The sequence below is a fragment of the Emiliania huxleyi genome, assembly GCF_000372725.1.
Source record: "Emiliania huxleyi CCMP1516 chromosome Unknown EMIHUscaffold_183, whole genome shotgun sequence".
NCBI lineage: Eukaryota > Haptophyta > Isochrysidales > Noelaerhabdaceae > Emiliania > Emiliania huxleyi.
This window is the reverse complement of record NW_005200754.1, coordinates 73997-87572: the sequence shown is the minus strand read 5'-3', so window position 1 is coordinate 87572 and position 13576 is coordinate 73997. Positions and strand designations below refer to the sequence as shown.

At 66.3% G+C, this 13576-nt stretch overlaps 5 protein-coding genes across 5 annotated transcripts; 2 read left to right on the top strand and 3 right to left on the bottom strand.

Annotated features, from left to right (window-relative positions):
• Window positions 1-2965: 2965 nt before the first annotated feature.
• EMIHUDRAFT_423940 (hypothetical protein) lies at window positions 2966-4278 on the bottom strand. The gene is made up of 2 exons (XM_005782992.1): window positions 3732-4278; window positions 2966-3585 (listed from the first exon to the last, which is right to left on the bottom strand). The coding sequence occupies exons 1-2, from the start codon at window positions 4202-4204 to the stop codon at window positions 3078-3080; spliced, it is 981 nt and encodes a 326-aa protein (XP_005783049.1). The 5' UTR covers window positions 4205-4278; the 3' UTR covers window positions 2966-3077.
• A 705-nt stretch (window positions 4279-4983) lies between these two features.
• EMIHUDRAFT_232597 (hypothetical protein) lies at window positions 4984-6209 on the top strand (the record flags this gene model as incomplete). Its single annotated transcript, XM_005782991.1, has 5 exons — window positions 4984-5001; window positions 5208-5335; window positions 5510-5729; window positions 5868-5945; window positions 6093-6209. The coding sequence occupies 5 exons, from the start codon at window positions 4984-4986 to the stop codon at window positions 6207-6209; spliced, it is 561 nt and encodes a 186-aa protein (XP_005783048.1).
• Window positions 6210-6956: 747 nt separating this feature from the next.
• On the bottom strand, window positions 6957-9202 carry EMIHUDRAFT_72572 (hypothetical protein; the record flags this gene model as incomplete). The annotated part of the gene is made up of 6 exons (XM_005782990.1): window positions 6957-7116; window positions 7272-7369; window positions 7517-7654; window positions 7840-8059; window positions 8133-8344; window positions 8918-9202. Coding segments are annotated over 6 exons (1113 nt in total), but the record flags the coding sequence as incomplete, so codon positions are not given.
• Window positions 9203-10321: 1119 nt separating this feature from the next.
• EMIHUDRAFT_113155 (hypothetical protein) lies at window positions 10322-10912 on the top strand (the record flags this gene model as incomplete). Its single annotated transcript, XM_005782989.1, has 1 exon — window positions 10322-10912. The coding sequence occupies one exon, from the start codon at window positions 10322-10324 to the stop codon at window positions 10910-10912; it is 591 nt and encodes a 196-aa protein (XP_005783046.1).
• Window positions 10913-12801: 1889 nt separating this feature from the next.
• Window positions 12802-13407, bottom strand: EMIHUDRAFT_232593 (hypothetical protein; the record flags this gene model as incomplete). Its single annotated transcript, XM_005782988.1, has 1 exon — window positions 12802-13407. One exon carries the CDS (start codon window positions 13405-13407, stop codon window positions 12802-12804), a length of 606 nt encoding a protein of 201 aa, XP_005783045.1.
• Between the last annotated feature and the right edge of the window lie 169 nt (window positions 13408-13576).

Below are 13576 nucleotides of genomic sequence, written 5' to 3'. Positions count from 1 at the left end.
GCGGCGCCAGGCGCACGTCCTGGGGTCAGCCCCCTTGATCTCGGCTCATCTCGGCTCATCTCGGCTCATCTCGGCTCATCTCGGCTCATCTCGGGCCAGGCGCATGTCTTGGGGTCGGTCCAGCCTTGCCGCTACACGCTGATGGCCGCGGGCACGCCGCGTGTCTTCTCAGCGCACTGGATCGGGCTGCTCGACCTCGCGAGTGGTGTGCTACCTATCGCAGTCACTCTACGCTCATAGCAGCTTGGCACGCCCACAGCAGTTGTCTCCGCCACGGCATCATGTCACGCCGTGGTGCCGCGCTATCAGGCCGCAGCGCCGTCGCCTCGACTGCGGCGCGAGAGGTGGCGGGGGCCGAGCGCAACACGCGCGCGTGGGGGAGCGCAAAGGCGGCCGCGCCAGCCGACTTGGACGTGGATAGCGCTCTCTTGCTCACTCAGGCGTGGCGGTCGCTCATCAAGTCGTGGTGAGAGGCAGGCCGCGCCTCACTCTTATGTCAGTGTCGTGTACACAAACAGAGCTCGCTCGCGCACAAAGCAGAGCTTTCCTGTTTGTTGGCAGGCCCCAGATCGTTGCGCTCGACCGCGTCCGACTCCACACACAGTCCCTCCGCGCCGTATAACTCTAAAGGGGAAGAGGACCCCCCCCGGGACGGCGGGGGAGTTCGCGACAGCACAGGGGTTGTGCGCCATCAAGCCCTCCTGCTCGGATCCAGCGAGTAGACAAGTGTTGCCATCAACAGAGGAGAAGGATATGACCTCAGGGATGATGTGACCAAGCGCTGGTAGCGTGGTTTTAATGGTCTCACAGTGTGCCGGCAGTCGCCACGCAGTGTCGCTCACACACAAGCCGCAGCCTCGCGCAGCACAAGTGACTGAGGGCCAGTGAGGGCGAGCCCATCGCTGTGACAGCTGTGGCAGCCGTATAGTGGGCTGTGCCATCTGTGCAGAGTGTGTGAGCAGCAGAGGAGCTTCACTCCAGGCTTCTGTCGCAAAGAGATGCATGCCACCGAAGGCGCGCTGTCGAGGTTACGGCTTACGCCGAGCGCGGCGCAGGTTGGAGGACACCGTCACCGACGAGCGCGTTGGAGTATTCACTCCGGACAAAGACCGCTGCACAGCGGACGGTGCGGGGCGTGCCGCAAATTTAGCGGCGAGGCGCGGGACCGTCTGTGGCGAAGTGGGTCGCGTCCTCCGATTTCCGTCAACTCACGGTCCTTCCCCCGTATAGAGCCGTAATCTCTATCTGCTATCTCTCGGTCTCACGCACGTCCGAGGGGCTGAGCCCATGCTCGCTCCGCAGGGGATGTCACGTCCGTCTCTGTGGGCCTGTGCCGTGTGGCTGCATGAAAGCGCCCCAATGCGGGTCCTCAATGCGCAATGCCAATGGCCAATGCCATTACGCATTAGTAAGTTGGCGTCACAAGTGGCCCGCTCGACGAGATAATTTCTGCGACCCCGGCACCGGCTCGTCGTTTGGCCGTCGGCAGAAGGCCGAATCCTTGGCGCGGTAAGGTTGCGTGTCCGCCTCGCTCTCTGCCGACTGCCGCACGTTTGCCCTCTCCCAGGGCAGGAGTGGGTTCGGAACTGGCGCGGCATCGCGCTCATGCCTCCGCGCCTCGACAAGCGATCGGTCCGGATTGTTGCGCGTGGTTGCGAACATCTGCTTTGTCGTGTTGTCTCTTGCATATCTGTAGCGGGGCGATTGTTGTGAGTAGTACGGTGCGAATGGCCCTGAATGAAAGAAAATAGGTGCCTCGACGCGCCGATGCCGAGTGCATCGTTGCCGAGGCCGATAAGCTCGCTCGAAGTGCGTGTGGCAAAGCGCTCGCTCGAAGTGTATGTGGGGTGCAACGACGAGTAGGCCTCCGGGGTGAGCGCATGCCGCCCCCCGCCGCCATCCACAGCCGCTGACCGCTGGAGCGCCGTGAAGCAGTTGTCCATTTTCCGCCGGTGCATCATCTGTGAGCGCGTCGCACGCGGAGCGACGCCGGCGTCTCCCGAATTGATGGAGAGGTCAATGGTCGACGAATGCTGCCGGCCCTGCGGCACGTCCTATTACATCACATGAAAAGGAAGCTGGAACCGGATCACCTCGTGGGGTGCGTCAGCTTGACATTCTTAGCCGCGCCTTCCAGGAGGAGGGCCTCGATTCGATGACCCGGTAATCCCATATGTGTTGGACCTGCAACGAGGGCGTGCCTTTCCTTAAAAAACGACTCTTGACGTGCGTGCATTGACAGTTCTCTGTGGTTGGCGCGCACTTTGTGGTTTCGGTCCGGGGCGCGCTGGAGCGTCGCCTCCTCGCGCACAATAAGCTGCGAGAGGAGGCCTCCGACCTGTGGCTGTGTCCAGTCCGCCTTGTGGAACATGGCACGAAACGGCGGACGCGGGGCTCTCTTGCCGTGCGGAGTTGTACTGCGAGGGCGCGCCGAGGCCGATTGCGAAACGTTTCCGCCAGAGCTGCCGTGCGGGTGACGTCCGCTTTCCTCACACTTTCCAGCCTCGCTGCACGAGGCACGAGCTTGAGCACTTGAGCACTGGAAGGGTCGATTCCGCTGCACGCTGGTGTAGCAGCTCACGCCCCCCCCCCCCCCCCCCTCCGCCGAGGGTCGGCTCGCCCAGCAGGGTTGATTCCCCCCGATAAAATTAAAAATGATTTTTACAGCACGTGGACGGCGCTCGCCATCTCGAACGCGTCGTCCTCCGGCGGACGGAAGCTCCGCGTCGCCCGCGGCCGCTTCCCGAGCGCGCTCGTCGCGCATCCGCTCGTGGGCCTGCCGACGCGCCACGCCGGCGCCCGTGTGCCTGCTGCCTCGCCGCCGCGTCCGGCGACGGCGTCGATGCTGATTGCACACTTGCACACGTCCGCCTGAGCGTGACTCGCCACTCCACGACCTCCACGACCCTCCACGACCCTCCACACGTACCACGACCCTCCACGACCCACTCGCGGCTCTGCCCCAAACCTAAATCGTCTCACTATTTACATACATAAAACCCCCGAGAGGCGAGTCCGAGACGCGAGAGGCGTGTGGGATCTGGGAATACCTCGCCAGGACATAACCATGCTTTCTACTACAAAGGTATCGGCTCGAGCGGCGGCATCTCGTCGTCCTCTTCCTCCTCCTTACCTCTCCCGCGCATCGGGGTTGCAGATGGCCACGCAGCGGCAGGCTCCTCCCTCCGCGCGTCCCGCCGCCCAGAAGCGCCATACCCAACGCGAGGCAGCACCCACTCGGCCGTCGTGAGCGGGAGCAGCGGCGGCGGCGTGGTGGCGGCGGCGCCGCGCCAGCCACGCGGCCTGCTGCCTCCGTACCCGCCCACGACGGCGCGCTCGTGGCCGCCGTAGCTGCGGCGCGTCTCAACATGCACGATCCAGAAGGGGGAGTGCAGCGCGCCCCACAGCACCAGAGGCCGCAGCCTCTCGGGTCGCAGGCCCACCAGCTTGAGCAGGGAGGAGGCTACGAGGAGGCACACGGACGAGGCGAGCACGATGAGGACGGCGGCAGGGGCGACGTAGGCAAGCGAGACGGCGATCCGTCGCGCAAAGTCGGCGGCGGAGCGCCATGACGGTCGGCGGAGCCTGCTCGTGAGGGGAAGTCTTTAGGATGGAGGAGCAAGCTGGGGCCGAGGTGTGGCTGAGGTATAGCGGCGCGCTTAGTGCAGCCGAGGTGCAGCCGAGGTGCAGCCAAGGTGCAGCCGAGGTGCAGCCGAGAGGCCTGGGCGCACCTCCCTCCGCGCCAGCTGCAGTCGAGAGCGCATCCGAACAGGTGAGCGACAGAGAGGAGCCAGACAAGCGCCGCCGTGTGCGGCGTCAGGGCGCGGGGCGCCCAGCGGCGTCCCGTCGCGCAGAGCAGCAGTGCACCCGCCGATACGGCGACGGCACGCGCGGCGCCGAGCGGCGTCGGGTGGAGGCTGCCCGCCCACACAGCGGCCGCGAGCGCTCCAAGCCACGGCGCGAGCAGCGCACCACCCGACCAGTGGTGCAGGTCGAGGGCTGCGAGCGGGTTGAGCCAGGCCGCGCAGGCACTCTCCGCGGCGAGGTGCTGCGTGGCCATGCCGGCGGCCGAGAGCAGCAGCAGCAGCGCCGCGGGCGATGCGGCCATCTCTCGCAGCCGCCGCTGGGCGAGGAGCGACTCGGAGAGCAGGGCGGCGAGGGCGAGCGAGGCGGCAAGCGACGGGAGGTCGCCGCCGTGCAGCATATGTGGCGGGATAGTGGTCTCTGTGAGGTGCTGGTCTCACGAGCGAGAACGCGAACGACAACGTTGGAGAGAGGCCGCGCCGGGGCCAACGCGTTCGTACAGGCCTCGTCAGGTTTCGGGGGGGGTTGGGGGGCTCATGGTGCATTCACTCACACCACCGCGGCAGGACACAATTGTGTTCACTAGCAGCGGGCTTGTCTGTTTGTTTATTAATGACAACGCGCGCACACACTCTCCCAATATCATGTCCATGTGACATGTGCCATGGGGCCGCTCGAGGCAGTAGGGTGGCAGAGGGTGGTGCGTGCGCGCTGGCGCGCGAGCTTTCCCAGAGCAACAGTACACTCGATCGAGTCCGGGTTTTTTTGTGCGTATGGTTGTAAGGGCGTAGCCACGACGGGTCGGTACAGCAGGCCGACCAGAGAGTGCAGAGTGAGTGAGCACTGCCCCTCTCCAAGATCGACTCCTGTGGAGAAGCCCGCCTAGGACCATCAAGGGGAGGCCAGGTACACTTGACCCGCGCAAAGAGCTAGACGCAGCCGTCGCTATTCTACGGCCTCAGAGCGTATGCCTGCCGCCGGACGGGTGGCAGTCGTGTCGGTGGTTGGGCCGTTTTGCACGACGGCTGTGGCGGCGCTCTGGAGGGGAGGGCGGCCACTTTCGGGTGGTGGATGACCGGCTTTTGAGGTCTTGCAACCCTAGCTGTGACAGCTTTGGACAGCTCGCGCAACCCTAGGAACAGCGGGCCGGCTAGGGTTGAGGCCACAACAGCCCGGGACATGACGAGGGTGGTGGAGGTCCGAAATCACGCCGCTATGCCTCGGCTCCAGCGAGGTCTCTCAGGCCCTAGCTCATGCAGTAGCCGGAAGCAGGGAACACTCACCCCCCAGCTAAGGGCGTGTCTACGCCCTTACCCCAGCACCAGTCTTCTAGGTGCGGCGCTCGTGGCCACCACGCGCAAACCTATCGCATTTCGTGTCATGTCGGCGCGTTCTCCGCCTAGGTGGCCGTCGCGCGCGCCGATTGCGACGGCGGAGGCGCGGTGAGCATTGAGCTCGCCCCGCCCGCCGCCTTCTCCTTCGTGGCGGGGCAGTACCTCAAGCTCAACGTGGCCGCGATCGCGCGGCACGAGTGGAGCGCCCCTCCTAGATGTGGAGCACCTAGGTACAGCCCCGTGACTCCGGACCAAGCCTCTCGACACCTTCACTCTCTCTTCACACTTGCTTCTTCTCTTCTTCTTTCGAGCCGTGTGCCCAGGACTCGGACACATGCTCACGGCCTGACGTCGGTGCGCTCATGACGTAGGCACCCCTTCACCATCGCAAGCGCGCCAGGCGAGCCGCGGCTCCGACTCAAGGTGCGCGGCGTGGGGGACTGGACCGACGCGCTGAGGGGCCTCGCCCTCCGCGGCGACCTGAGGAGCGTGAGGATCGACGGGCCGTATGGCGCGCCAGCGCAGCGGTACCGCAACTACCGCCGCGTCGTCCTCGTCTCTGCCGGCGTCGGCGTCACCCCCTCCCTCTCGGTCCTTCGCACGCTCGCCCGCACCACGGACAGGCTAGCGGACGAGGAGGCGGGGGAGGTGGCGGCGGCGGCGGCGGCGGAGGAGGAGGAGGACCCGTCCCGGCGCGGCGCGGGCAGCAGTGGCCCCGCCCTGGCGCAGTGCCACCTTGTGTGGACCACGCGAGAGCCCGCCTGGCTCGACTGGCTCGGCGACGAGGTGTACTCGCTCCGCGGCAGAGTGCACCTCGCCGTCCACCTCACGGGGGGGCGGGCGGGCGCCGATGCGGCGGCGGCCGCGTTCCGCGCGCGAACTGGCATCGCGGTGGCGCGCGAGCGGCCGAGCTGGCCCCTCCTCCTGGCCAGCCTTGCCGGACAGCAGCCGGAGGGGGGCGGCGAGGAGGTGGGCGTCTTTGTATGCGGGGGCGCGGCCCTTGCGGCAGAGGTTGAGGCGGAGTGCAGCAGGGCTGGCGCGGGCTTCCGGTTCCACAGCGAGTCGTTCTAGCATGGTAATGGTGTGGTGTGGTGGTGAGGGCTGGTGGCCCCGCACCTCATCCACCCGGGTGCATGCCCCTGATGCATCGCAGAGCGGACGTCACTGATTGCGAAAGGCGGGGGTGTGGCCTTGGGCTGGCACGGCGCACTGCGGGCGGTCGTGTGGTGCCTGAGAGCGTGCAGGCGGGGGACTGAAACATCACCGAAAACTAAGAGACACGTGTGTGACTGAAATCTCTAAAATCTGAACGTGGGGGAGCTGCACGGGGGGCGCGCAGCGTGGGGCAGGCCGCGCGGCCAGGGGGGTCGTGAACGTGATCCAAGTCGCAAGTGTCGAAACATCAGTTTTTGTGGAAAACACACGAGCATCGGAACGGCTGTGGTGTCCGCGGCTGCGGCACCCGCCACCGCACACCGCACCGCAATGCGCGCTGTCCGCTATGCGTATGAACGCGTGTGTCATAAGTAGGAAGTGTATATACTCTCCCGTCTGTAGCGTGCGAGACAGCACTCCGCTACTTTTGGCCGTCGCCAAAGTTGGCCGGTTTGAAGACATGGAAGGAGTCGGCAGCCGTGCAGGCAAGGGCGCCCGGGATCTGCGGATGCCAGTGGACCTGGCAGCGGCAGGGGGCGAGCGGCGATTGGGGAGGAGGGGGCGGCGGCGGCGAGACCAGCCGCGAGGGGTCGGGCGGCGAGAGTGGTACGGCGTCTGCGGAGGGCAGGGAGATGACGGGGAGAGGTGGCGTGCGTGCGTCCGCCAGCGCGCCTCCTTCATGTCGCGTTGGCCTTGGTGCACAAAGTACAGCTGCGGCGGCAGGTCACGCAAGTCGTCACGCCCGCGCGCCGCCGAGTCGGCCTCGGGGTCGTCCTCGAGCGCCAGATCCCAGAGCGTGACCTGGTCGGCAGCGAGGCGGCCGCTGAGGAGAACAATCGGCGGGCGGCAAGCGGCGGCGGCGGGCGGCGGCGGCGGGCGGCGGCGGCGGCGGCTTTTGGGCGTGTGCAGCAAGGCGCGGTGCGGAAGTCTTCTGTCGGTGGTGCCTGGTCGTCCGCGCCGGCGACGGCGATAGTCGACGACTCGTGTGGCGACCACTCGACGGAGGTGATTGGGCCGCGGTGCCACGTGAAGAGCGCAACCGGCTCCCCCGAGCGAATCGAACGCAAGTCCCAGACCTGAGGGAAGGGGCGGGGAGGAGGAGGCGCCACTCGTAACAGCAAGCGCCCGTGGGGCTCGCGCCACGAAGAAGGGAGGATGGTGCGGGTGTGTGTGAGCGGCTGCGTGCGTGTCGCACGCGCGCGGGGCGACGGCGGGGCCGCCACCCGGAAGGAGCCGTCGTCGGCGCCAGACACAACCAGGTAGTTGACCTGCTTGCTCCACGAGATGACGTTGACGTCAGCGCCGTGCTGCTCGTCAACTGTGATCGCCGACGCGCCTGCGGACGTGTCGCGAGCGCGTCGCTGGCGTGCCGTGGGCGTGGGTGGGGCGGTAGGGGAAGCCAGCGGCGTCGGGCAGCGCCGGTGGCTGGCTGTGGAGGCCGGAGGAATCTGGCGGTGGGTGGCAGGAAGTGTCTCCCAACTCCCAACTGTCTCGGAAGTGTCTCGGAAGTGTCTCGGAAGTGTCTCGGCGCGCCCTTGCGCCGCACGTCCCACACGCGGACGCTCGAGTCTACGCCGCACGACATGAAGACGCCCGCCTCGACGGGCGACCACTGCACGTCCTCGACCGACCCCACGTGACCCTCGTACGGCGCCGCGTCCACCGCCCACCCGCCGCCGGCCGAGCCGCGCCACGCATGGATCTTGCCCGCGCAGTCTGCCGACGCGAGCGCCCCAGACGCGACCGGCGACCAGTCTAGCGCGTACCTACTCGCGACCCGCCGCTCTGGGCAGGCGCACCTCCCACCTCACGCAACCGCCGACCCTCTTGGCCGCGTACCCCTCGTCGCCGTGCCCGCCGAACGTCTTTAGCGGCTCCCCGCGCGCAGAAGCGCCGCCGCCGCCCTTACCCGGCGCGTGCAGGTTCCCCAGCTGGTGGGAGAGGTCCCACAGCCGGACGGAGGTGTCTTCGCACCACGTGGCGCACACGTGGGGCGCCTGTCGGGGAGCAGTCCGGACACGGGTCGGCGAGGCGTGCTCCTCCGGCGGCGGCTGGCTAGGGCTGGGGGCAGGCCACATCGACGGGTGTGTGCAAGCGTCTCATCGAGGCCTTGGCGAGGCAAGCAAGGAGGAGAGGGGAGGGAGGGGGGAGGAGGGAGGAGGGAGGAAAGGGGGAGGGAGGGGGGAGGGGCCCGCTGCGGTGGCGTCGTACACGTATAACTGGTCTAATGACAGATTAAGAGGGGGGAGAGGGGTGGCAGGGAGGAGAGAGGTTGCAGGGAGGAGAGAGGCGGCAAGCGAGGCGGCTGCGAGGCGCCTGCGGCATGAGCTTGAGGCGGTTCACGCAGCCTGGGTGGGCGATCGTCTGGCACTCGAGGAGAGCGTCCTCGTCCGCGCCCTCCTCGTCGTCCGACTCGGGGTCTGCGGGTCGAGGAGGGGGGTTGGGAGGCGAGGGCGGCGCCGGAGGCGGTGGCAAGGCGGGCGAGGACTGGCGAGGTCGGGCGAGTGCTGGCGACGGCATGGCGTTGCCTGGGAATTCTCTAGCAGGCAGCGACCAGGCGGTCGGCAGATTCTCGACACGTGGTTCGAGCGTGCGCCGGAGGCGTCTCGCAAGTGCTTCGGAACGTGTCGCAAGTGTCTGCGACGGCGTGTCTGCCACGGCGTGTGGGGCGTGCAGGGAGGTGTCGCGTGCGTCTGCGCACCAGACTCGTCGTCGTGCTTTGTCCGGTGCATCGCGCTCATCTTGAGGCAGAGGAGCCGATTCTGGCCGCGGGCCTCGGCCTGCGTCCCGGCGACAAAGTAGGCCGTGTGCGGGAACGCGGCGCGGTCCTCGCCCAGCGCGTCCGGCACCACCGCGAAGGAGAGGCAAGGCCACTCGAGGCGAGCGCGGTGCAGCATGTCGTACGCTGACTGCCGGCCGCGGGCATGCGGGTTAGGGCTGTGCGGCGCGCGTCCGGGAACCGTCCCAGAGGCAGCGGTGCGGAGAGCTTGCTGCTGGCCAGCAGGTAGGCAGGCGTGTCAGGGATGTGTCTGCAGAGATCTCGGAACGGGCACCGCATCCACGCGAAGCTCCTCGCCCTCCTCGATGGCATCGCCCGCGCGGTAGAAGCGGCCCCCAATGGAGGGGTTGAGGCCGTCGTCGGGCATGTCCGCTGAGGAGGAGCCGCCGCCGCCCGCGGCCGCTGCCTCCAGCTCCGCCTCCTCCATCTCTGCCGCCTCCTCTCCCGCCCCGTCGACCACATCCTCCTCCTCAAATTCGTCCTCAAATTCGTCCTCAAATTCGAGCTCCTCGGCCAGCGAGCTGCCATCCGCAGTCGCCTCGGCCGTTGCCTCCTCTCGCGACCGCACCTCCGCGGCCTGCGCGCTGCGCTTTGCCTTCATCGTCGACTCGTGGACAGCCGGTTTTTTATTTTTTTCGCCTCCTACCTTAACGGTCCATTAACATACGGTCAGGCCGAGCGACGGCGGCGGCTATGTGGCGTACAAGAAGGCGGACTACGCGCACGCCCTCTCGCGCTCGGACACCGACGTGCAGATGTACCTGTTTGAAACCTTCGGCGGGTGGTGCAACGCGGTCAAACGGCTGTTCTACCAGATGAAGGACAAGGTGCGCAACAAGCTCTCGAAGCGGCAGCACGAGGACGAGGCGAGCTGGTCGACGCGGTCGTGGCTTTCGCTGCAGGCCCAGCGCATGTCAGTCGCGCTGCAGCTCGCGGCGGCGGAAGAGATTGCGACCGAGCTCAGGCTCGCCGCGGCGTCGGAGGACGCCGCCGTCGCCTAGACTCCCCTGCGTCACTACGTGCCTCCCCGTCTTTGTAGCCTGGCGTTTGTGCCCCGTTTGTGCCGCGTCCCGTGCCCCCGAGTTCATTTCATAAAAATTAACATACGGTTCATGTTGTAGGTATATGGTTCATGTAGTCCCCACAATCGCTGTCGTGGGATCGTTTCTCATGTGATAAGTTTGGACTTTCTCTTTCAACCCTCCTCCCTGGGGCTCACGGCATACGTGACTTTCGTCGTGTGTGCCCCATGCCGGCCCTCGCGTCCAGCAGCTCCGACTCCGAGGAGGACGAGGAGGAGCGCCGGCAGCGCGAGGCGCTCCTCTCGTGCGTTGTCACCGGCGACGAGCTGCGCCAGGCGGAGAGCGCTCGGGCGGAGGCGCGGCAGGCGCGGCAGGCGGAGCGGGCCGCCGACACCGGCTGCACGCCGCAGACGGGCTTCGAGAAGCACAGCCAGAACCGGCTGCAGGCGCTGCTCGAGCGCACCTTCGAGACCGCGGTGCAGCCTGGTGTCTGGGAGCCGCCTCAGCCGAGCCGCAGACGGAGCGGCTCAAGTAGCACGTCGGAGCTGCGGCTGTTCAGCGTGAGCGCCGCCGCATTTCGGCACGTTCACCCGCTCGAGAGTGCGGCGGCGGGCGATGGCGATGGCGCGGGCGCGCCGAGCGCCGGTCGTGAGGGGGGAGCGGAGACAAAGGCGGGGAAGGGCGAGGCCGCCAACAGCCCAACGGCGGAGCGCAAAGCGAAGCGCAAAGCGGAGCGAAAGGCCGAGCGCAAGGCGGAGCGGAAGCGGGAGAGGAGGAGAGCGCGGGAGGGGGCCGGCGTGGGCGACGGGGGAGTGTGACAGTTTTGAGTTCGTATAGATCAAGCCGAGAGAGAGTCGGTTTGCACGCGCGGTGACGCGCCTGGCTCTCCCAGGTGTCAGCCCACGCGGAGGCACGCCAGGCCCCGGGGTGCCGGCCGTCACTCGCCTAAGCGCCTAAGCGGCCTAAGCGCCGGGGGGTGCTTAGGCGCTTATATAGGCGGCCCTTGCGAGTTGCGTCTTGCGAGCGTGGCGGTGTGGTGATATTGTGATACAAATGACCCAGATTACACTCATGATGCTCTTGCGTCTTGGCTTGGGTTCACTGCTCAGAGAGCAGCCTCGCCACGTCCACTGTCTACCACCGGCCCTGGTCGCACACTGCCGCTGCGCTGCGCTGGTGCGGCTACTCATCGTCATCAGCCTCATCACACGCCTTCGCCAGCGCCGTGCCTCATCCAGCCGGTTCTTGTACTCTTGTATCGCTGATTGACCGTGTCCGCACCTGCATGGTCCAGCAGGTCGCCGTGAAAAACCCAAGCGACAGAATGGAAGCCACGGTCGCATTGATGTCAGATTGATGTTAGTAATGCGGCATGCTCTCCAGGTCCGCGAGTAGCGATGCGAAGTCGACTGACTCCATCTCATTCGTGAGCAGCGCCTCCGTCTCGGAAGGGTTGGGCGACAACACCGGGGAGGCCATATCGAGCGGAGTTCGAACCGCTGGGTTCCGCTCCTACCCAGATAGGGGGTCTGTCGGCACCCGTTGGACCCTATGCAATAGGTAGGTAGGTCCGGTTTTGACCGCCCCAGAGGGCCCCGCAATAGGTAGGTAGGTGGCGGTGGTGTGGGGGGTTGGGGGGGTGGGGGTAAAAAAACCGCTTCGCTCGCGCGGGAGACGGCGCGTTTAGCCGCGAAACGGGGCCATGCCAGACGAGTCGCCTGCGGCCGGGACGCCAGCCGAGACGGGTGCCGCACCGCGGTACAAGCCGGCGCGGCGGGCGCTGGGAGCCTATTCACAGAGGGCTAACGGGTATTTTTTCGCTTCGCTGCGCGGCCTGGGAATAGGTAGGTAGGTGGGGCACGGAGCCTGGCGGTCGGCGCCCGCAATAGGTAGGTAGGTAGGGCGTTTTGGCGCGACTCGGTGCCCGCAGACCCCCTATCTGGGTAGGAGCCGGAACCCTGCGTTGAGCGCTTGTTGGATCGCTATTGTTGTTAAATAAATAAAAACGGACACCTCTCTACTGTTAGATGGGTAAAAAGGAACAGGTCCCCGGCCTTGCGATCTTTGTGCAGGGTTCTTTGTGGGTGTGGTCGGCGACTAGCCGGGGTCGTCCTCCCGATGCGCGATGGGGGACTAGCACTAGCCGTCTTCCACATGGTCCCTCGCGGGTCCCTGCTGCTCCTAATCTCTTCGTACATCCTCCTGCTGATCTCCGCGAAGTCCTGCTCCCTCCCTCGTCTCGCCCTGCGCGTCTGCTCCGCCTCACCGTCTTCTGCCCTGCGCTATTGTCGTTGTTCGGAGTTCGCTGCCGTGGCGTTCACGCGATTTTGGTAACGCAACATATAACTAACATCTAACTTTTCAATCGCGATGTTGCTTCGAAAACTGATGGCTTCGAGAGAGCTCACTGAGAGCTTTTACATGGTGTGCGAGCCGTTTTCTGGCTCCGTTAACGGGAAGGCTATTCCGACATTTTTCCACCCGTTTGTGCCCTGTGCGCTGTGGTCACCTCTCATGACCTCAGCCAGAGCCTCGACCCCAGAACTCGAGCAATCGCCCAATACGAGCGTGTATTGTGCCCGCTCGACCGACACGCAAACGGGAAAACGGCCACACAGAGAGGAGAGAGAGGCGTCCGTGCAGAGAGCGAAATGAGCAGCCCCGTCGCCCGTCCGCGCACCGCGGAGCCTTCGAGGGCCGACTCGCTTCATCCCTCCAGGAGCTGAGCGCGAAGCCGATCGGGCAGCAAGTCAGACGCCTTGACGCCCTCAGCGTCGACGGTCTCGACGTCGCTGCCGGCCGTCGCGAGGAGCAGCAGGGCTTCCTCCTGCTGCTCGACGACCGAAACGTGGAACGGCGTGAAGCCCATTTTGTCCTTCTTCTCCTGGGCGGCGCGCGCGCCCTTCGCGGCCAGCAGTCGCTCCAGGATCGCGATGTGGCCGCGCGAGGCCGCGCGATGCAGCGGTGTTGAGCCTCCGCGATCTGCGTGCCGCACGTCGGCGCCAGCTTCGAGCAGAGCTGCGACGATTGCCAAGTGGCCCTTGGAGGCCGCGTAAGTGAGGGCGGACCCTCCCGCGCTCGTCGAGGCCGCCACGTCTGCGCCGCTCATGAGGAGCACCTCCACCGCCGACAAGCGGCCAGCACTCGCAGCGACGTGGAGAGGCGCCCACCCACCCTCGTCCGCTTTGTTGACGTCGCCGCCGCCGGCAGCGAGCTGGCGGAGAACCTCGGTGTCGTCTGAAAGCGCGGCGTGGTGGAGGGCGGTGCGACCGTCCGCGTCTACCTCGGCGGTGGGTTGAGAGGCAGTCATCATGCAGGACAGTGTGTGCAGGTGCTGGCTTCCACGGCAACAGGCTCCGCATCTCGGGTTCCCTCGCCCCCCGGGCAAGGGGCGACCCCGTGAGGCGTGGGAGTGCCGGAGGGCGCCTATTGACAAGAAAATACGTCGTATGTTCACAGACCTTGTTATTGACAAGAAAATA

Excerpts from the sequence above, each read along its gene's own strand:
- EMIHUDRAFT_423940 (XM_005782992.1), bottom strand. The coding sequence starts at position 4,204 with ATGCTGCACGGCGGCGACCTCCCGTCGCTTGCCGCCTCGCTCGCCCTC. Across the intron at positions 3,586-3,731 it reads TGCAGCTGGCGCGGAGGGAG|GCTCCGCCGACCGTCATGGC; the intron begins GTGCGCCCAGGC and ends CCTCACGAGCAG.